The sequence below is a fragment of the Chiloscyllium punctatum genome, chromosome 5 (genome assembly GCF_047496795.1).
Source record: "Chiloscyllium punctatum isolate Juve2018m chromosome 5, sChiPun1.3, whole genome shotgun sequence".
In the NCBI taxonomy this organism is placed as follows: domain Eukaryota; kingdom Metazoa; phylum Chordata; class Chondrichthyes; order Orectolobiformes; family Hemiscylliidae; genus Chiloscyllium; species Chiloscyllium punctatum.
In genome coordinates, this window is record NC_092743.1 from 139,630,538 (window position 1) to 139,653,139 (window position 22,602).

The 22,602-nt window shown below is 42.5% G+C and overlaps 2 protein-coding genes and 1 long non-coding RNA gene across 5 annotated transcripts in view; 2 read left to right on the forward strand and 1 right to left on the reverse strand.

Annotated features, from left to right (window-relative positions):
• The window catches only part of vcpip1 (valosin containing protein (p97)/p47 complex interacting protein 1), a 31,002-nt gene extending 25,979 nt beyond the window's left edge, over positions 1-5,023 (forward strand). Inside the window, exon 4 of the mRNA XM_072571507.1 lies at positions 2,146-5,023. The gene's annotated coding sequence lies outside the window, so the exon portion shown is untranslated. The remainder of the gene's footprint in view (positions 1-2,145) is intronic.
• On the reverse strand, positions 412-20,886 carry LOC140477490 (uncharacterized). Its single transcript, XR_011960749.1, has 3 exons — positions 20,771-20,886; positions 1,991-2,057; positions 412-1,164 (listed from the first exon to the last, which is right to left on the reverse strand). It is a non-coding gene; the product is annotated as an uncharacterized lncRNA (long non-coding RNA).
• The window catches only part of mybl1 (v-myb avian myeloblastosis viral oncogene homolog-like 1), a 65,597-nt gene continuing 63,815 nt past the window's right edge, over positions 20,821-22,602 (forward strand). For all 3 annotated transcript variants that reach the window (XM_072571509.1, XM_072571508.1, XM_072571510.1), the window contains exon 1: positions 20,821-20,953. Coding sequence is in view for 2 of the 3 variants with exons in the window: in XM_072571508.1 (XP_072427609.1) it covers positions 20,934-20,953 (20 nt within the window). In the remaining variant the exon portion in view is untranslated. The remainder of the gene's footprint in view (positions 20,954-22,602) is intronic.

Sequence of the window (22,602 nt, forward strand, 5' to 3'; positions counted from 1 at the left end):
CCTATTGTCCTTTCTATCTTCATCCTAAACCCGAACAATACTGTCTCCAAAATTATCCTCCACTGATAGTTCTGCTGTGTCCACCTAATTTCTGAGCATCAAATAGACAAATACTGCTATACAAAAAAAATCCTGAATGCAATCTAGGAACGTTTCTCCCTCTCTGCCCTTTATGCTGCTCTAGTCCCAATCTACATTCAGGTAGCTAAAGTTCCCTATTAATGTATCTGCAGATTTGTTCTCTATATTCTTCACACTAGTTGATGGTCTATCGGGTACACTGACCAATGCAATTGCACCCTTTTTGTTCCTTAGCTTGAGCCAAAATTATTCCAAGCTTGATCCCTCTGGGTCATCCTGCTTCTCCAGTATTCAGTGTAGTCCTTAACTAATTCTTAACCGTTCCTCTTTTCCTAGTTTTTTTTTCTGAATACCTTCTAGCCAGGAGCATGAATCACCTATCTTTTTAGCTTTTTAGCATGTATCTTTTTAGCTTTGACAAAGGGTCAGTAAGACTCGAAACATCAGCTGTTTTCTCTCCGTACAGATGCTGCCAGACCTGCTGAGATTTTCCAGCATTTTCTCTTTTGGCATGTATCACCTAGTACTACCCTTACTTGAGCCAGATTTCTGTTGTTACAACATCATACTTCCATGTGGCAATCTGCATCTATAATTCTCCAGTCTTATTTCCTATACCCTATGGATTCGCATAAATGGACAATAACCCTGATTTAGATTTCATTGCATTCACCCTTATCTGATTTGACCTGTTAATTTTCTATACTGGTGCGATCTGTCTCCACAATATTTTGTGCACCCTGCTACCTTTCTCTAATACTCTTTCTTGGTTCAAACCACAGTTTTCTCAAGTGAAAGAAAGAGGTTAATTACCCACTATCTTGAGAAAAAAATTTTAAAAAACACAAAATCAAACACATGCACATATACAGGTATAAAGCTTAAAAAGGAGTTTAGAATGTAAAGTTAAAAACGAAAATCCTTTGAGTCCTTGAGATGCTCGAACTTAACTTGAGGCCATGGTTGTTTAATAAAGGTCTTGCGTGCTGAGCAGTGGTGAAATTTGTGAATATCCATGTGTTCTTGGTGAGTGTGTTTTGTTTCTCTCATTTGTTTTATCACTGGGTACTGTTTTTCAAGAAGCTGAGGGAAGCAAGGAGAGAGAATTCTAGTTGTGTGTTACAAATTCACTTTCCTTTTCTGCCCCACATTTGTCTGAAATACAGTTCATTTGTATATTCCCATGTGCAGCATTTGTATTTTTAAGCTGGATAATCTGCAGGTGATTTTCAGCCCAATATGTGAACTTTCTGGAAGGATGTAAATCAAAAATAGGAGGCGAGGATTTCTTTATCTGTGACTAAGTTTCAGTGTCTCTTGATAAAATGTATTTTTGGCTCAAATAGTCTTCATTTACCTCATATTGATTTCACATTGGCTCAACCTAGTCAGTTGACTACTTAAGGCTATCTTAAGTCACTGTTCCTTCCTTTTGTTTTAAGTTATTTTTGTCTATAAAAGGTCTTGGGCATTAAAATCATCAATGTCGGAAACTGAAAATTGATTGTTCATATTTTGTCACAATCATGACAGGAGTCATGATGATTTTCCAGTCTTGAAATAGGGTCCTAAGTGAGAACAAGTTTGTCAACCCCTCCATTAGCCGTTAGTTTTGAAATACAAATTGTTATGTTAAATCAACCATTCATAATTCTTACATTGATAATTTCAGTAAACTTAACAAGCTAAATTACAAGAAATTATGTTTGGTTGAAGACTTTCTGTAGACAGTTTGATTCCCAATACAAGTTTTATAATCGAGACCTATGTTTAATTGACCCTGGACAGTAACCGCCAGATTGGGGAAAGGGAATGATGGGATATATGAAGAAAGCAAAATAAGTGATTCCATACCAAAACTGACACATACATTGGATAATCTAAAAGCAGCATTACTAGTAATACTCACTCCTGTAAAACTATATTGTTTCCCCATCCTGTGTTTCTGGTTGGAAAAAGATGTATTGTTGAAACTTCTGGGGGGAAAAAGAAAGTGAGTTGGACAATAAATTTGCACTCACTACTGAATTTAATTATTTGTCTAATGTTTTTCCCCTCATGCAGGCAGAGCTGGGCTTTGTACAAGAGCCATGCCAAGGCAAAAGAAGCTCATCGTGTTCAAAAGACAGAGATTCAATCCCCCTATCAATTGCATGACTGCAAGATTTTTCTTGATGATTCAGATGACAGCTTCTGCCCATATTATCCACAGAACCATAATTATTAACTTAACCTTGGATGAGATTCTGTTCTTGATGTAGCTCACATTGAGAGAGAGCGCTTTGGTAAAAAGAGAGGAGTCTCGTAAGAATATATTTTCCTGATGCATTTAAAGTTTGATTTGAACAATATTAGTTGGTGATGCTTGTGTTAGAAATAAAATACTGGAATGTACAGTTGGATAAGGTCATATATGTACACCCATTAAAACAGAATAAATATACAACTCTTTAGAAAGAACTACACAGTCGCTTGTCTGCCCTGGCTTCTAGGGCCTGTGCAGGGACAGGGGCTTAGTATAATAAAAGTTGTCAATATTCTTGATTTGGCATTTTGCAGAAATAATCTAAGTCACCAAATGTGATTAGCCATGATGAAAAATAAAGGTATCAATTACCTTATCATAGCAAGATTCTTGACAGATCTGAGATTCACTTTAAGTTTGATTGTTCATAATAACTTAAACTGTGACATTGGAGCATGTAGGAATTGTTCAATTGGTGATGACAAAAATAGCTGCACTTAAAACATCTGCTGCATTTTGTTTATTTCCATGGTGTGCAGATATTTTTGCCTGAGTGTTTAAGTGGGAATGGAATATCCATTGCTTTGAAACCTACCAGTCCAAAGCGGTTCATCTTAGCTTCAGCATATGTTCAAATTCAGTATTTAGAAAATTCTATACTGATATTGAAATCTTTAGTTTTTGGCTTTGATAGTATGTGATGTAGTAGAATTGGAAAATAAAAACTCTTAATCTTAAAGTTTAGCACCTATTTTGGGGGGAAAGTAAAAGCTGTAATGAAAGATAATATTGCTTTCTGGGAGGGAACTAAGGATTTTGGTTCAGTATTTTTCAGACTTCCACCACAAAAAACTTTGATCCAAAAACTTCTGGTGCTGTTCTCTAAAGTACTCCCAAAATGGATCTAACTTTGGAGTTAGTGAAGAAAATATTATCTTTTTAAAAAAAATATACTTGCTGAAACATTCATTTTCTTGTTGCTTCATTCAGTTTGCTTTGTATTAATCAGAACTTCATTAATTTTATTTGAGTTTAAAAAATCAAGTATTTAGCTCTTGTGCAGATGAAACAAAAATAAGCATGACAATATGTTGTTTAAAATCACAATTTGAGTTCCTTTATCCTCACTCAAACCACCAAGTTATATCAAACTATCAAGCAAGTGCGTGTGCGCACACCAATATACACACACAGACACACACAGAGCTTATATTCCTCTCAGGTTGCAAATTCTGAGAAAAACTGATGTCTTTTTCCATTATTAAAGGTGCCATTCTGTAGTGTGTCACTGGTAATGGTAGTATTTATTATTGCAGTCAAGCAGCGTGATTATTAACTGTAGTAGATGATTTTACGGTAACAGTGTGTAATGAACAATTTTAACAAGACTAAGTTTTGGTGGGCAAAGAAAATACCACCAAATATTGTCTGATTTTTGAAATACAAACTCCGACATAGCCACTATAACAAGGTAGTTTTACTCCTTAAATGTGGACTCATAATGCACAAACCTTAATCAGTAAAACTACATAATACATAAGTCTGCCTTACTTATTTTTTAAAACAAGATATTCATAATTCCGTATTATAGAAAACATTTAGAAGATTCTCTGGAAGTAAACCTCAATGATTTCCTTTTTCAAAAACAGAAGGTTGAGTGTTTCTGTTTTTCATTTAGACTGTGCTTGGAACAGCCAGTATTGTTGTCTATTAATCTTAATATTAATTTTTCTTTTTTAATAGGCAGATTTCATTTAATTTATAGTGATCTTTATGGCAATTGAATCATTTTCAAAGCTGCTTAGAGACTTGCTGTAAACTTTACACATTTCATAAATATTTACATTCTTAGCATGCAAAAGTGAATGTGCTTTCAGACAATATTGATTAAATTAAAAATTAAATTTCACAGGAGTGGTGAGTTTTTCATGACTCTTAGAAATGAGTTGTATGCTGGCAGTTTGGGCCTTAATATTAATGATTCATTTGCTTCTGAATTTGTTTTTAGGATTTATGAGGATTACAAGACAACTTCATTAAGCATGTGCATTAAAATTCATGAGCATCTTTCCATGGGATTTTTAACTTTATTGTCCTTTTAAGTGCGATAGCAGAACTCATGTAAAGTATTATTAGACAGAGCATTCTGTAGAATGATATAACTGAAGGAACAAAATATAAGAATGGAGATAAATTGGGGCTCCTAAGCAGGCCTAAAGGTAAATATCCCATGGAACTGGACTTTTTTGCAGTGTTTGCCATCCAGTTATTAGAACATATTGTAATTCTCCTTGAGTATGTATGGGTAGTGTACTGTATATATGCTTTATTTTTAGTGGAGAAAATGTCCCTGTTTAAATGAAAATGACAACAATTAATAATAGTTATAAGAAATATACTGACATTTATGATAACAGGACAACACTGGCAATTGTTCAGCAAATTTGGTTTGTTTATATTTGTGGTTGCTGTACTAAATATCTAAAATGAATTCTTCTATAATGTAACACCTGTGTATTATAAAAGTATATATTGTACAGTACTATAAGTGACTTGTACAGTACTTGGAGTTCTTTTCTTGAATGCTTATTAAACAAAGTGGTACATTCTCTAAGTACCAACTTGCTGTTAGCATGAGTTATGAGCATATACTGAAGGTGCAATAAATTAAAATGTTTCACGTGCATATTGGTCAAGAATATTTCAAACTGTTTTAACTGCCTATTTCCTTCTTTTGTGCATATGTGCAGGTCCCACAAAAGAGAACTTAGTACTTTATCTTTGCACCCGAAACAATATTTTCACAGATCAAGGAAGTAGTTTTCCTTCATTTATATTAGTGACGTTTATCTGACCCATACAATTTAAGAGAAAAATATTTCGCTTAATATTGCATTCTGTGTATTCAATATGTAGGAATTAGATTTACTTAAATTACTTTGAATTACGATTCATTTATAACATTGTCAAACAATTGTTTCAAAACATGCATCAAGTTTGGAGGGGCCCGGCCTCTTGTTGATTTTCTTGTGCCATTGTGTCACGTATAAAAATGACAGGATAAATAAACACTAGTTAGTCTATCCTGTCCTATAAAGTAATGCTGTCTAGTGCATCACAATGCGGGTTTTGAAAAGCCTTATATAAACTCAAGCCAGTTACGGGAAATAAGTTGGAAAATTATTTTCAGATCTTTTTAGGAGATCAAACTAAATGCAGGAGATCATATAGATCCTGAATTATAGAGTCATAGAAATGTACAGCATGAAAACAGACCCTTTGGTCCAGCCCTTCCATACTGACCAGATATCCCAACCCAATCTAGTCCCACCTGCCAGCACTCAGCCCATATCCCTCCAGACCCTTCCTATTCATATACCCATCCAAATGCCTCTTAAATGTTGCAATTGTACCAGCCTCCATCACATCATCTGGCAGCTCATTCCATACACGTACCACCCTCTGTGTGAAAAGTTGCCCCTTAGGTCTCTTTTATATCTTTCCCCTCTCACCCTAAGCCTATGACCTCTAGTTTTGGACTCCCTGACCCCAAGAAAAAAACTTTGTTTATTTATCCTATCTATGCCCCTCATAATTTTGTAAACCTCTATAAGGTCACTCCTTAGCCTCCAACGTTCCAGGGAAAACAGCTCCAGCCTGTTCAGCCTCTCCCTGTAGCTCAAATCCTCCAACCCTGGCAACATCCTTGTAAATCTTTTCTGAACCCTTTCAAGTTTCACAACATCTTTCCGATAGGAAGGAGACCAGAATTGCATGCAATATTCCAACAGTGGCCTAACCAAAGTCCTGTACAGCCGCAAATTGACCTCCCAACCCTGTACTCAATACTCTGACCAATAAAGGAAAGCATACCAAACGCTGCCTTCACTATCCTATCTACCTGCAATTCTACTTTCAAGAAGCTATGAACCTGCACTCCAAGGTCTCTTTGTTCAGCAACACTCCCGAGGACCTTACCATTAAGTGTATAAGTCCTGCTAAGATTTGCTTTCCCAAAATGCAGCACCTCACATTTATCTGAATTAAACTCCATCTGCCACTTCTCAGCCCATTGCCTAGATCCTGTTGTAATCTGAGGTACCACCCTTCGCTGTCCACTACACCTCCAATTTTGGTGTCATCTGCAAACTTACTAACTGTACCTCTTATGCTCACATCCAAATCATTTATGTAAATGACAAAAAGTAGAGGGTCTAGCACCGATCATTGTGGAACTCCACTGGTCACAGGACTGCAGTCTGAAAAACAACCCTCCACCACCACCCTCTGTCTTCTACCTTTGAGCCAGTTCTGTATCCAAATGGCTAGTTCTCCCTGTATTCCATTGCAGAATTAGATTGTTCTGGAATGCTAACCAAAGAAAGGCCCAGTCTTTTGAGTCATACAACACAGATGAGGCCCTTTAGGCCATGTAGTCTGCACCAATGTACCCACACATCCCACCTTCCAGCACTTAGCTCATAGTCTTGAATATTATGACATTTCAAATGCTCATCCATATACTATATAAAGGTTGTGAGATTTTCCACCTCTACTACCCTCTCAGGTGGTGCAGCGTAGATTCTCACCACCCTCTGGTTCCTGGAAGAAATAAATCCAATGCCTTCCTTCATATCCCAGATTTTTTTAAATCAAAAGAATCTTTTTTTTTAAGCTCTTCCACATAACTTCAGTGTTTTAAACCAGACATTCATCTTATGGACTTTCTCTACACCTTTCCAGACCCCTAACATCTCCCATGATATGAAGGGACCAAATTTGACATAGTTAGCCTTTAACAAGTTGAATTGACAGAAACAAGTACCTGGTGCCCTCCAGCATTAGCAAAATTTAAGGTAGCCATCTGAACAAACTGTACTTGTTAACATATGTAAAAGAAAAATACTGCAGATGCTGAAAATCTGACAGAAGTAAAGTGCTGGAGGAACTCAGCACGTCTGGCAGCATGCAAGTCATATACAACTCTACAGGAAGGATAGAAAAGGAGGCAAGAGAGGAGTGGGGGGGGGGGGGGGGGAAGAGAGTGGCATTTTTGATAAGGGATAGCATTATAGCTGTGCTGAGGGAGGATATTCCCGGAAATACATCCAGGGGAGTTATTTGGGTGGAACTGAAAAATAAGAAAGGGATGATCACCTTATTGGGATTGTATTATAGACCCCCTAATAGTCAGAGGGAAATTGAGAAACAAACTTGTAAGGAGATCTCAACTATCTGTAAGAATAATAGGGTGGTTATGGTAGGGGATTTTAAATTTCCAAACATAGACTGGGACTGCCATAGTGTTAAGGGTTTAGATGGAGAGGAATTTGTTAAGTGTGTACAAGACAACTTTCTGATTCAGTATGTGGATGTACCTACTAGAGAAGGTACAAAACTTGACACACTCTTGGGAAATAAGGCAGGGCAGGTGACTGAGGTGTCAGTGGGGGAGCACTTTGGGGCCAGCGACCATAATTCTATTAGATTTAGAATAATGATGGAAAAGGATAGACCAGATCTAAAAGTTGAAGTTCTAAATTGGAGAATGGCCAATTTTGATGGTATTAGGCAAGAACTTTTGAAAACTGATTGGGGGCAGATGTTCGCAGGTAAAGGGACAGCTGGAAAATGGGAAGCCTTCAGAAATGAGATAACGAGAATCCAGAGAAAGTATATTCCTGGCAGGGTGAAAGGGAAGGCTGGTAGGTATAGGAAATGCTGGATGATTAAAGAAATTGAGGGTTTGGTTAAGAAAAAGAAGGAAGCATATGTCAGGTATAGACAGGATAGATTGAGTGAATCCTTAGGAGAGATTCAAGGCAGTAGGAGTATACATAAAAGGGAAATCAGGAGGGCAAAAAGGGGACATGAGATAGCTTTGGCAAATAGAATTAAGGAGAATCCAAAGGGCTTTTACAAATACATTAAGGACAAAAGGGTAACTAGGAAGAGAATAGGGCCTCTCAAAGATCAGAAAGGTGGCCTTTGTGTGGAGCCGCAGAAAGTGGGGGAGATACTAAATGAATATTTTGCATCAGTATTTACTGTGGAAAAGGATATGGAAGATATAGACTGTAGGGAAATAGATGGTGACATCTTGCAAAATGTCCAGATTACAGAGGAGGAAGTGCTGGATGTCTTGAAACGGTTAAAGGTGGATAAATCCCCAGGACCTGATCAGATGTACCCTAGAACTCTATGGGAAGCTAGAGAAGTGATTGCTGGGCCTCTTGCTGGGATATTTGTATCATCGATAGTCACAGGTGAGGTGCCGGAAGACTGGAGGTTGGCTAACATGGTGCCACTGTTTAAGAAGGGTGGTAAGGACAAGCCAGGGAACTATAGACCAGTGATGGGGTTGGTGGAGGGAATTCTGAGGGACAGGATGTACATGTATTTGGAAAGGCAAGGACTGATTAGGGATAGTCAACATGGCTTTGTGCGTGGGAAATCATGTCTCACAAACTTGATTGAGTTTTTTAGGAAGTAACAAAGGGGATTTATGAGGGCTGAGCGGTAGATGTGATTTATACAGACTTCAGTAAGGCATTCAACAAGGTTTCCCATGGGAGACTGATTAGCAAGGTTAGACCTCACTGAATACAGGGTGAACTAGCCATTTGGATACAGAACTGGCTCAAAGGTAGAAGACAGAGGGTGGTGGTGGGGGGTTTTTCAGACTGGAGGCCTGTGACCAGTGGAGTGCCACAAGAATTGGTGCTGGGTCCTCTACTTTTTGTCATTTACATAAATGATTTGGATGTGAGCATAAGAGGTACAGTTAGTAAGGTTGCAGATGACACCAAAATTGGAGGTGTAGTGGACAGCGAAGACGGTTACCTCAGATTACAACAGGATCTTGACCAGATGGGCCAATGGGCTGAGAAGTGGCAGATGAGAGTTTAATTCAGATAAATGTGAGGTGCTGCATTTTGGGGAAAGCAAATCTTAGCAGGACTTATACACTTAATGGTAAGGTCCGAGGGAGTGTTGTTGAACAAAGAGACCTTGGAGTGCAGGTTCATAGCTCCTTGAAAGTGTAGTCGCAGATAGATAGGATAGTGAAGAAGGTATTTGGTATGCTTTCCTTTATTGGTCAGAGTATTGAGTACAAGAGTTGGGTAGTCATGTTGCGGCTGTACAGGACATTGGTTAGGCCACTGTTGGAATATTGCGTGCAATTCTGATCTCCTTCCTATCAGAAAGATGTGAAACCTGAAAGGGTTCAGAAAAGATTTACAAGGATGTTGCCAGGGTTGGAGGATTTGAGCTATAGGGAGAGGCTGAATAAGCTGGGGCTGTTTTCCCTGGAGCGCAGAGGCGGAGGGGTGACCTTATAGAGGTTTACAAAATTATGAGGGGCATGGATGGAGTAAATAGGCAAAGTTTTTTCCCTGGGGTTGGGGAGTCCAGAACTAGAGGGCATAGGTTTAGGGTGAGAGGGGAAAGATATAAAAGAGACCTACCTACGGGGCAACTTTTTCACGCAGAGGGTGGTACGTGTATTAGTGGTGCTGAATTAGTGGTGCTGAAACTGGATTAGTGGTGCTGAAAGAGCACAGCAGTTCAGGCAGCATCCAAGGAGCAGCGAAATCGACGTTTCAGGCAAAAGCCCTTCATCAGGAATAACCTCACCATCAAGCCAGCGGATAAAGGGGGCGCAGTGGTAGTCTGACGCACTGACCTCTACACTGCTGAAGCCAAACGCCAACTCGAGGACACCTCTTCCTACTGCCCCCTCGACCATGATCCCACCCCCCCATCACCAAACCATCATCTCCCAGACCATACAGAACCTCATCACCTCAGGAGATCTCCCACCCACAGCTTCCAACCTCATAGTCCGGGAACCCTGCACTGCCTGGTTCTACTTCCTTCCCAAGATCCACAAGCCTGACCACCCTGGCCGACCCGTTGTCTCAGCATGATCCTGCCCCACTGAACTCATCTCTACTTACCTCGACACTGTCCTCGACATAGTCCAGGAACTCCCCACATACGTTCGAGACACCACCCATGCCCTCCACCTCCTCCAAGACTTCCATTTCCCCGACCCCCAACGCCTCAACTTCACCATGGATATCCAATCCCTCTACACCTCCATCCGCCATGACCAGGGCCTCCAAGACCTCCGTTTTTTCCTTTCCAGACGTCCCCAACAGTACCCTTCCACCGACACTCTCATTCGTCTGGCCAAACTGGTCCTCACACTTAACAATTTCTCCTTTGAATCCTCCCACTTCCTCCAGACCAAAGGGGTAGCCATGGGCACACATATGGGCCCCAGCTATGCCTGTCTCTTTGTTGGCTACGTAGAGCAGTTGATCTTCCGTAATTACACCAGCACCATTCCCCACCTCTTCCTCCGCTACATTGATGACTGCATTGGCGCCACCTCGTGCTCCTGCGAGGAGGTTGAGCAATTCATCAACTTCACCAACACATTCCACCCTGACCTTAAATTTACCTGGACCATCTCTAACACCTCCCTCCCCTTCCTGGACCTCTCCATCTCCATTAATGACGACTGACTTGACACTGACATTTTTTACAAACCCACCGACTCCCATAGCTACCTGGATTACACCTCTTCCCACCCTACCTCTTGCAAAAATGCCATCCCGTATTCCCAATTCCTCTGCTTCCGCCCTATCTGCTCCCAGGAGGACCAGTTCCACCACAGAACACACCAGATGGCCTCCTTTAGAGACCGCAATTTCCCTTCCCACGTGGTTAAAGATGCCCTCCAATGCATCTTGTCCACATCCCACACCTCCGCCCTCAGACCCCACCCCTCCAACCGTAACAAGGACAGAACGCCCCTGGTGCTCACCTTCCACCCTACCAACCTTTGCATAAACCAAATCATCCACTGGCATTTCCGCCACCTCCAAAAAGACCCCACCACCAGGGATATATTTCCCTCCCCACCCCTTTCCGCCTTGCGCAAAGATCGTTCCCTCCGTGACTACCTGGTCAGGTCCACGCCCCCCTACAACCCACCCTCCAATCCTGGCACCTTCCCCTGCCACCGCAGGAACTGTAAAACCTGCGCCCACACCTCCTCCCTCGCCTCTATCCAAGGCCCTAAAGGAGCCTTCCACATCCATCAAAGTTTTACCTGCACATCCACTAATATTTATTGTATCCGTTGCTCCTGATGCAGTCTCCTCTACATTGGGGAGACTGGGCGCCTCCAAGCAGAGCGCTTTAGGGAACATCTCCGGGACACCCGCACCAATCAACCACACCACCCCGTGGTCCAACATTTCAACTCCCCCTCCCACTCTGCTGAGGACATGGAGGTCCTGGGCCTCCTTCACCGCCACTCCCTCACCACCAGACACCTGGAGGAAGAACGCCTCATCTTCCGCCTCGGAACACTTCAACCCCAGGGCATCAGTGTGGACTTCAACAGTTTCCTCATTTCTCCTTCCCCCACCTCACCCTAGTTCCAAACTTCCAGCTCAGCACTGTCCCCATGACTTGTCCGGACTTGATCTACCTGCCTATCTCCTTTTCCACCTATCCCCTTTTCCACCTATCCACTCCACCCTCTCCTCCCTGACCTATCACTTTCATCCCCTCCTCCACTCACGTATTGTACTCTATGCTACTTTCTCCCCAACCCCACCCTCCTCTAGCTTATCTCTCCATGCTTCAGGCTCTCTGACTTTATTCCTGATGAAGGGCTTTAGCCCGAAACATCGATTTTGCTACTCCTTCGATGCTGCCTGAACTGCTGTACTCTTCCAGCACCACTGATCCAGAATCTGGTTTCCAGCATCTGCAGTCATTGTTTTTACCTCTATGGAATGAGCTGCCAGAGGAAGTGGTGGAGGCTGATACAATTGCAACATTTAAGAGGCATTTGGATGGGTATATGAATAGGAAGGGTTTGGAGGGATATGGGCCGGGTGCTGGCAGGTGGGACTAGATTGGGTTGGGATATCTGGTCGGTATGGACGGATTGGACCGAAGGGTCTGTTTCCGTGCTGTACATCTCTATGACTCTAACTCAAAATGTTAGCTGTTTCTGTCTCCTCAGATGCTGCCAGACCGAACACTTTGTTTCTCCAGCACTTCGTTTTTATTAGGACCTTTTGTTCCTAAGACAGTGCATCAACAATCATTTTTCCTAAGGACAATCTACAATGAAACAACCTTCGAAAGGATATGGTTACAGTTCTGTCACTTGAAATCTTTAAGATTCATCTTTAGATTTTTATTTAGAAGATTCATTATCAGTACTTATCATTTCAAGAGATCATATCCGAGGGAGCCGTGGTTTACTAAAGAAGCTGAATCTTGTCAAGAGGAAGAAGGCAGCTTATATTAGGTTGAGACGTGAAGGCTCAGTTAGGGCGCTTCAGAGTTACAAGTTAGCTAAGTAAGACCTAAAGAGAGAGCTAAGAAGAGCCAGGAAGGGGCATGAGAAGTTGTTGGTAGATAGCATCAAGGAAAACTCTGAAGCTTTCTATATGTAAATCAGGAATAAAAGAATGACAAGAGAAAGATTCAGGCCAATCAAAGGTAGTAGTGGAAAGTTGTGCGGAGAGTCTGAGGAAATAGTGGAAGCGCTCGGTGAATATTTTTCGTAAGTGTTCACAGTAAAAAAAGACCATGTTGTCGAGGAGAATACTGAGATACAGGATACTAGACTGGACTGTATTGAGGTTCATAAGGAGGAGGTGTTAGCAACTGTGGAATGTGTAATAAGTCCCCTGGGCTGGATGAGATTTATCCTACGATTCTCTGGGAAGTCAGGGAGGAGATTGCAGACCCTTTGGCTTCAATCTTCATGTCATCATTGTCAACAGGAATAGTGCCAGAAGACTGGAGGATAGCAAATGTTGTCACCTTGTTCAAAAAGAGGCGTAGAGTCAATCCATTGAGCCTTACTTCAGTTGTGGGTAAAGTGTTGGAAAAGGTTATAAGAGATAGGATTTATAATCATCTTGAGAGGAATAAGTTGATTAGGGATAGTCAACATGCTTCACAAACCTTATTGAGTTCTTTGAGATGGTGACCAAACAGGTGGACAAGGGTAAAGTGGTTGATGTGGTGTATATGAATTTCAGTAAGCATTTGAGAAGGTTTCCCTAGGTAAGCTATTGCACAAAATACAGAGGCATGGAATTAGGCTGATTTAGTGGTTTGGATCAGAAATTGGCTAGCTGAAAGAAGACAGAGGATGGTGGTTGATGGGAAGTGTTCATCCGGTGAAGCCCTGGTGTTAGTGACCCGCTTTCTCTTTATGTGTTTAGGTTTCCTTGGGTTCATGATGTCAGTTTCTGTGGTTATGACATTTCCTGTCCTTTTTCTCAGAGGATGGTAAATGGGGCCCAAGTCGATGTTTTTGTTGATAGAGTTCTGGTTGGAATACCTGCTTCTAGGAATTCTCGTGGGTGTCTCTGTTTGACGTGTCCTCGGATGGATGTGTTGTCCCAGTCAAAGTGGTGCCCTTCCTCATCTGTATGTAAGGATACTAGTGAGAGTGGGTCATGTCTTTTTGTGACTAGTTGATGTTCATGTATCCTGGTGGCTAGTTTTCTGCCTGTTTGTCCAATGTAGTGTTTGTTACTGTTCTTGCAAGGTATTTTGTAAATGACATTAGTTTTGCTTGTTGTCTGTATGGGGTCTTTCAAATTAATTAGCTGCTGTTTTAGTGTGTTGGTGGGTTTGTGGGCTACCATGATGCCAAGAGATTGGAATAGTCTGGCAGTCATTTCTGAGATGTCTTTAAGGCAGGAGAGAGTGGCTAGGATTTCTGGGCGGGTTTTGTCTGCTTGTTTGGGTTTGTTGCTGAGAAATTGGCAGACTGTGTTCATTGGGTACCCATTCATTTTGAATATGCTGTATAGGTGATTTTCCTCTGCTCTTCATAGACGTCACCACAGGAAATGACATCACCAACCTAAAGAAATCTAAACACATAAATAGAAAGCAGGTCAGTAACACCGGTGCTTCACCAGGGGCTCACTGATGACGTTATCTAGTTTGCTGGTGAAACATCTGAAAATGAAACTTACAGCTCAGCAAGCAAACTTAATCCAGAACCTCAACCTGAGCTACAAATATTCTCAAAACTTGCTAATACTGGCCAAATGCTGGCAAATGGGACTAAATCAGTTTTGGATATCTGGTCAGCCTGGATGAGTTGGACTGTGAGGTCTGTTTTCTTGCTGTATAATTCTATGTTTCTACAAAATGGTCCAGCACCATGTGAACTCGAGGCAAACAGGACTAAGAACTCAATCCCTGCTCTCACTTGTGCACTCATGCCATATATACAAGCTGATGACTTGGAAAAAAAAGAGGACAAGTATCATTCTAGCTAGATGTGGAACTATGCCAAATATGATAAGGAATACTCCAACTAGGCAAGACAGTCTGGATCCGATACCAAACTAGCTATGTTTCTGTGCTATGCACTTGCACAGATTCTTTGGTACTACTTGTCTGTACAGGAGAACAGTTGCAGATGGGGCAGTGACAGGATGTAGTGAGTCTATCGGGAAGGTTTATCATGCGATGAAACAAAGGGATCGGTTAAATTTGTCTGCTTTAATGCAAGGAGTGTTAGAAACAAGTGTGACAAACTTAGAGCATGGATCAGTACTTGGGGCTACAATGTTGTTGCCATAACAGAGAATTGGGTTTCACAGGGGCAGGAGTGGTTGCTTGATGTTCCAGGGTTTAGAACGTTTAAAAAAATCAGAGAGCATGGAAAAAAGAGGAGGTGGTGTAACATTGCTAATTAGAGAGTGCATCACAGCTACAGAAATGAAGGTTGTTGAGGAAGGTTTGTGTACTGAGTCAGTATGGATGGAAGTTAGGAACAGCAAGGGAACAGCCACCACATTGGGGGTTTTCTACAGACCACCTAATAGCAGGAGAGAGATTGAAGAACTCATAGGCGGGCAGATTCTGGAAAAATGCAGATGTAACAGGGTTGTTGTTTTGGGCGATTTCAACTTTCCCAATATCGACTGGAACCTCCTAAGTGCAGATGGATTGGATGGAGCCGTTTTTGTCCAGTGTGTTCAGGAGGTTTCCTTACTCAGTATGTGGACAGGCTGACGAGGGGAGAGGCCATTTTGGATTTGGTGCTCGGCAACGAACCAGGACAAGTGTCAGATCTCGCGGTGGGAGAACACTTTGGTGACAGTGATCACAACTACCTCACATTTATAATAGCCTTGGAAAGGGAAAGGAGCAGTTACAAAGGGAAGGTATTTAATTGGGGAAAAGGAAATTATGATGCTATCAGACAGGAGTTGGGAAGTACAGACTGGGAGCTATTATTCCACAGAAAGGGCACAGCAGAATGTGGAGACTATTTAAGGTGCAGTTGTTGCGAGTGATGCACGAATTTGTTCCTCTAAGGCAGGTAAGAAGGGGTAAGGTTAAGGAACCTTGCATGATGAGAACAGAGGAGCTTCTTGTCAAAAGGAGGAAGGCAGCTTACGTAAGGTGGAGGGCAAGAATCTAGCACAGCGTTAGAGGATTACAGGCTTGCTAGAAAGGAGCTCAAAAATGGACTGAGGAGAGCCAGGAGGGAGCACGAAAAAGGCTTGGCAAGAAGGATTAGGGAGAACCCAAAGGCATTTTACTCATACGTGAGGAATAAGAGAATGACCAGGGAGAAGGTAGGGCCGATTGGGGATAGTGGAGTCTGAGCTGATAGAGGAATCCCTAAATGAGTTTGTTTGCATCGGTTTTCGCTAAGGAAAGGGACCTTGTTGTGAATGAAAACGTTGAGGAGCTGGGATACAGGCTTGACAAGATCAAAATTGATGAAGTTGATGTGCTGGTAGTTTTGGAAAACATTAAGATTGATAAGTCCCCAGGGCCAGACCAGATCTATCCTAGGCTACTCCGGGAAGCGAGAAAGGAGGTTGCTAAGCCGCTGGCGAGGATCTTTGCCTCCTCAGTCTCCATGGGAGTCATACCGGACGATTGGAAGGAGGCAAATGTTGTTCCTCTTTTCAAGAAGGGCAATAGGGAAATCCCTGGCAATTACAGACCAGTCAGTCTTACATCTGTGGTCAGCAAAGTTTTGGAAAGAATTCTGAGGGATAGGATTTATGACTATTTGGCAAAGCATAGTGTGATTAAAGGCAGTCAGCATGGCTCTGTGAGGGGCAGATCATGCCTCACAAAACTTATTGAGTTCTTTGAAGAGGTGACAAGACAGGTCGACGAAGGTCAAGCACTGGATGTAGTGTATCTGGACTTCAGCAAGGCATTTGATAAGGTTCGCCGTGGTAGGCTCATTCATAAAGTCAGTAAGTATGGGATACAGGGAGAGTTGGCTATCTGGATTCAGAATTGGTTGGCTGACAGAAGGCAGAGAGTAGTTGTAGATGGAAAGTATTCTGTCTGGAGGTCAGTGATGAGTGGGGTCCCGCAGGGCTCTGTTCTTGGGCCTCTGCTCTTTGTAGTTTTTATAAATGACTTGGATGAGGAGGTTGAGGAGTGGATTCGTAAATTTGCAGATGACACAAAGGTTGGAGGTGCCGTTGATAGTATCGAGGGCTATTGTAGGCTGCAGTGTGACATAGACAGATGCAGAGCTGGGCTGAGAAACTGCAGATGGAGTTCAACCTGGATAAATGCGAAGTGATGCATTTTGGAAGGTCGAACTTGAATGTTGAATATAGGATTAAACACAGGATTCTTGGCAGTGTGGAGGTACAGAGGGAGCTGGGTGTGCAAGTACATAGATCCCTCAAAGTTGCCATCCAAGTGGATAGGGTTGTTAAGAAAGCATTCATTAACAGGGGGATCAAGTTTAAGAGCCGCGAGGTTTTACTACAGCTCTACAAGTCCCTGGTGAGACCACACTTGGAATTTTGTGTCCAGTTCTGGTCGCACTACTATAGGAAAGATACAGAGGCTTCGGAGAGGATGCAAAGAAGGTTTAGCAGGATGCTGCCTGGACTGGAGGGCTTGCCTTATGAAGAAAGATTAGATTAGATTAGATTACTTACAGTGTGGAAACAGGCCCTTCGGCCCAACAAGTCCACACCGACCCACCAAAGCGCAACCCACCCAGACGCATTCCCCTACACCTAACAAAGGTTGAATAAATTCGGACTTTTCTCTCTGGAGAGAAGGAGGAAGAAAGGAGACCTGATTGAGGTATACAAGATAATGAGAGGAATAGATAGAGTCAATAGCCATAGACTTCTCCCAGGGCAGGATTGACTAGTACGAGGGGTCATAGTTTTAAGATATTCGGAGAAAGGTATAGAGGAGACACAGGAGGGAGGTTTTTTATGCAGAGAGTTGTGAATGCATGGAATACATTGCCAGCAGTGGTGGTGGAAGCAGAGTCATTAGGGCCATTTAAGCGACTGCTGGATGCACATGGAGCAATGAGTTGAGGGGTGTGTAGGTTCAGTTTATGTTTTAGATTATGATTAAGCCTTGGCACAACATTGTGGGCCTAAGGGCCTGTTCTGTGCTGTACTTTTCTATGTTCTATGTTCTATCTCATTTAGCTGGTGTTGTGGGGAAGAAGTGGCATAGTGGTAATATCACTTGGCTAGAGATCTGGTCCCAAACTTGCTATGGACAAGTTTTTGTGACATAGAGTCTTTGTACAGTAGAGAGACAGACTCTATGGTCCAACTCGTCCATGCCAACCAGAAATCCTAAATTAATGTTGTCCTATTTGCCAGCACTTGGCCCATATCCCTCAAAACCCTTCCTATTCATTTACCCATCCAGATGCCTTTTAAATGTTGTCGTTGTACCAACGTCCACCACTTCCTCTGGCAGCTCATTCCAGACATGCACAATCATCTGCATGAAAACGTTGCCCCTTACATCCCTTTTAAATCTTTCCCCTCTCACCTTATGTCTATGCCCTCGAGTTCTGGACTCTCCTCCCCCCAGGGAAAAGACCTTGTCTATTTACTTATCCATGCCCCTCATGATTTTATAAACCTCTTTAAGGTCACCCCTCCGCCTCCAACGCTCCAAGGAAAACAACCCCAGCCTGTTCAGCATAACATCTGTGACTTCACCTCATTCAAACAATGAGTTGCATTGTACTGTGAAATGGAACATGCATGCACTGGTTGTCAAATAGCCTGTGGAAGCAGTCATCTACCCAACTTAACCAATCAGAGAAACTGCATTCATTAAATCAGTTGAAAATGTGAACTGCAAACCAAAGTTAGCTACCAATTCCCTCCTGCCCAGGAAAGTCTGACAGACCAACTGCTGGACTGAAAGCTCTGATCCCTTTCAGAGGGGACAAGGACCCTTTGACATATACTCATATAGGGACAACCATTGTGGCCTTGAGAGAAGAATTGAGAAAGGACATAAGAGAAGAAAACAACATTTAAGAATTAAGAGTTCAAGATAATGGTTTCTTGATTTTAACAATCCAGAAACCAGCATTGGAGATTTTGGGAGGATGGAGGAGCTGTGTATTTTAATGGATTAATGCCAATCTATATCTGGAAGTGATGTGATATCATATGATTTTGTGATTGTACAAGTTTGTGTAAGATGTAAGACAGATCAGTGAGACGTGTTCTAGTAAAGCTCCTGTTTCGTAATGAGTCTGCAGAGTTATTTAAATCTAAAAGTAATTAAGGCTGATATTTATTGCTCAACGCAAAATCATTACTGAAGTAATTATATTTAAATACCTTGTTTTCTGTAAATTGTACTGGGGCCTGTTAGGGTCAATGAAAAAACTGAAATAATTGCACATCTTATTTTTTGTACACAAAGCTGAACCCCTGTCCACTTATTCAAGGAACATGAGGAGAAGCAGAAGAAACAGAAAGGAACAACATAGCAGTAACAAAAAGACCCTTTTTTTTCCTACTCCATTACGGGGCTTCAGATGTTGTTGTAACGTCTCAGTGACAGCAAGGGCTTTTTGAAGTTTGGGGAGATGATCGCTGAGCGATATTATCATTAGACTACTGATCAAGATATTGAGGTGATGTTTTAGACAGTGTAGAAATGGGCCCTTCGGCCCAACAAGTCCACACCAACCCTCCGAACAGCAACCCACCCAGACCTATTCCCCTAACACTACGGGCATTTAGCACGGCCAATTCACCTAACCTGCACATTTTTGGACTGTGGGAGGAAACCAGAGCACCCGGAGGAAACCCAGACAGTTGCCTGAAACAGGAATTGAACTCGGGTCTCTCGCGCTGTGCAGCAGCAGTGTTAACCAATGTGCTACCTTTAGGGACCTAGCGTCAAATCCTGCCATAGCAGATGGTGGCATTGAATTTAATAATTATAATAGTAAGTCTGGAATTAAGAGTCTAATTGTGTTGATTGTTAAGGAGAAAACCCCATCTAATTCACTAATGTATTTTAGGGAAGGAAACTGCCCTCCTTGCCTGGTCTGGCCTACATGTGACTCCTGACCCTCAGGTAATTGCTCTCTAGGTGTGATTTGGAGGCGCCGGTGTTGGATTGGGGTGTACTAAGTTAAAAATCCCACAACACCAGGTTATAGTCCAACAGGTTTAATTGGAAGCACCAGCTTTCGGAGCGCTGCTCCTTCATCAGGTGGTTGTGGAGTATAAACTCATAGGTAATTAGGGATGGGCAATAAACGCTGGCATTGCCTTCATTCCAAGAAGGGACCACATTCTACAATTTTGCCGTTTGTAACTCCAGGAAAGATTTACTACAAACATACACGTTGCGAGAGGCACTCGAAGTACGTTAATAAAACCGAGAACGGCGGACGATGGAAATCTGAAACAAAAGCAGAAATTGCTGGAAAAACTTCATTAACGCGGTTTCTCTCTCCACAGACCTGCTGAGTTCGCCAAAGTACAATGTTTATGGCTACTGCTACAGATATTCTTTGATCAACCTGTTCGGAGAAGTTATGATCCACCTTGGGGCAAAGTGACACTTAAACTCGAGCCTCCTGGCTCAGAGGTAGGGACACTAGCATCACACCACCAGACCCTGGCTATTCCTGTTGCAAACGTTTTAACAAAAACAGGAACTAATTGAAATAAAGTGCCAAGGTATGGTTAGTTTTTTTTTCCGCAACAAGCACTTAACAGTGTGAGACTTGCCGATCGCCGGCCAGCAGCAGCCGCGGTGTTTCTAATCCACACAAGATGGCGCAGTCGACGTTTGCTGTCAAGGCGCACGGCCTTCGATGCGGACTGCAATTCCCAGAGTGCTTGTCGCGCGGCCGCTCGCGCCGCCCCCCCTCCCGCGGCGGGCCCTATGAACGGTCAGGACGCGTGCGCACATTCAAATGTTGTCGGTGAGTGTTTGAGAGGGAAGGCTGGGCGCGAGATTTGGCGGGATATAGAAACGGAGCAGGAGAGTGGCTGAGAGGCAGCAGCGGAGAGCCGAGGTCCCCCCTATAAGCCAGACAGACAGACACACACATATATATACATACAGACAGACGCTGTCTCTTACCCGGCTGCCTGGGGATATGGTGACCCTACCGTTGGTACTCAGTCAGCCAACAGCGACCTTCACTCCATGTATGAATGATCGGAGATTGACCATCCTGAAGCCCCCGAGCGAGTGAGTGACTGACTGAGAAGGAAGAAGAGGGAGGTAACCGTCCTTGTCAGTGATGGCCAAGCGAGCTCGGAGGTGAGTGGGTGGTTTCTCACTGATTCTGGGTGGCTAGTGTGGGACACTGAGCTGACTCATTTTTAAAATATATTTCAAAGTTGTTGCGGCTGTCAGCTGCCCGCCGCAGGTCACACACAACCTGCGATGTTTGCAGCTGCTCCTACACAAACGTGTTATCGAAGCCAGGCTTATTGGAGTGCCTCCGGATCGTTGTCACGTTAGGGTTAGTTTTGCAAAAGGCGTGTGTTTGCTTCCATCCAGGAAAGCACACCGGGGAGCCGCTAAACTTCAAAGTGAAATGTGCATCAGATATAACGTGACAGATTACAACCCGTTGAGTTGGGTTGTTGGGAGGTATAACACGCCACATCACAGCTGGGCGTGCAATATCGTTGTGAAACTGATCTCAGAACCTGGCCAGAAGTAAAATTGGCAACAGTTGGCCACTAGCAGTTGCTGGGATTCAGTCCAAAAATCACTGCCGTCTTTAGTTGTCAAGTCGATCGTGGGCTTATCCTTGAATAAATCGATAGAATAACATTACCCAGGTTTTGTTTTATCTGCTGGGTTAGAATTTGAGGGGAGAGGAGCACGACCAACTATTTTCAATTGAAGTCCGAGGTTTCTTCTGTCCTTCAATCTCACGGGGCTTCCACCGTTTATATTGAAATCGTTAACTAGGATCTTCAGAGTAGTTTTATTGAGTACCAGCTAAGTAGGACTTCGGTTTTCTTGCCTATTTTTCTCTATAATAAATTACAGAAGTCAAGTCCATTTCACGTAAACCAGAGATAAGTTACTTTTCTCTGAGATATTCTTGGTACTCTTGTCTTCAAGTGAATAATTTTATCTGAAATGACCAGTTAACCAAACAGATTTTTAGACTGGTTACAAAGTGGAATGAAGCTATTCAGCCTTTTGCCCAAGCTGTGTCTCGACAAGAGCAGCTTGCCTAGTGCCATTCCCCTTGACCTTTTTTCTGTAGTCTATTTTTTTTGTCTTTGGACATTTATCCAGTACTCTTTTGAAAGCCACGATTGAATTTGCCACCATACCACACTTAGGTGGTGCTTGCCAGATTCCAGCCACTTGGTTGTTGTTTTGAAAAAAATGTTTTTCCTTGTGCTGTTTGTTGTTTTATCGTTCACCTTAACATGGTGTCCTCTGGCTCTCAAATAGGAATATAGCTTCTTCCTATCCATGCTATCCAGATCCCACCATGCTATCTAGGCCACAACCGTTTGATGAAGGAACGGTGCTCCGAAAACTAGTGCTTACAAATAAACCTGTTGGACTATAACCTGTTGTTGTGATTTTTAACTTTGTCCACCTTGGTCCAAAACCGGCACCTCCAAGTCATAGATCCCTAATGATTTTGAACACCTCTATCAAAAACCTCTGAACCTCCTCTAAGGACAATAGTCTTTGTCTAAGGACAATGAGGTGTCTCATCCCTAGAATTGCTCTGAATGTTTTCTGTTCCTACTCTGAAGCTTTCACTCCCTTGGAGACAAAATTCCAGTTGAGGATTAGTGATTGATTGAATTTTTACTTTGCCCATATTTGTAAACCAAGGATGTGTTAATTGTTTTCTCAATCAACCCTACCAGTGTGAACAATGCATGCATACATACACCTGAGGTCTCTCTCTCTTCTTGCACCACTTT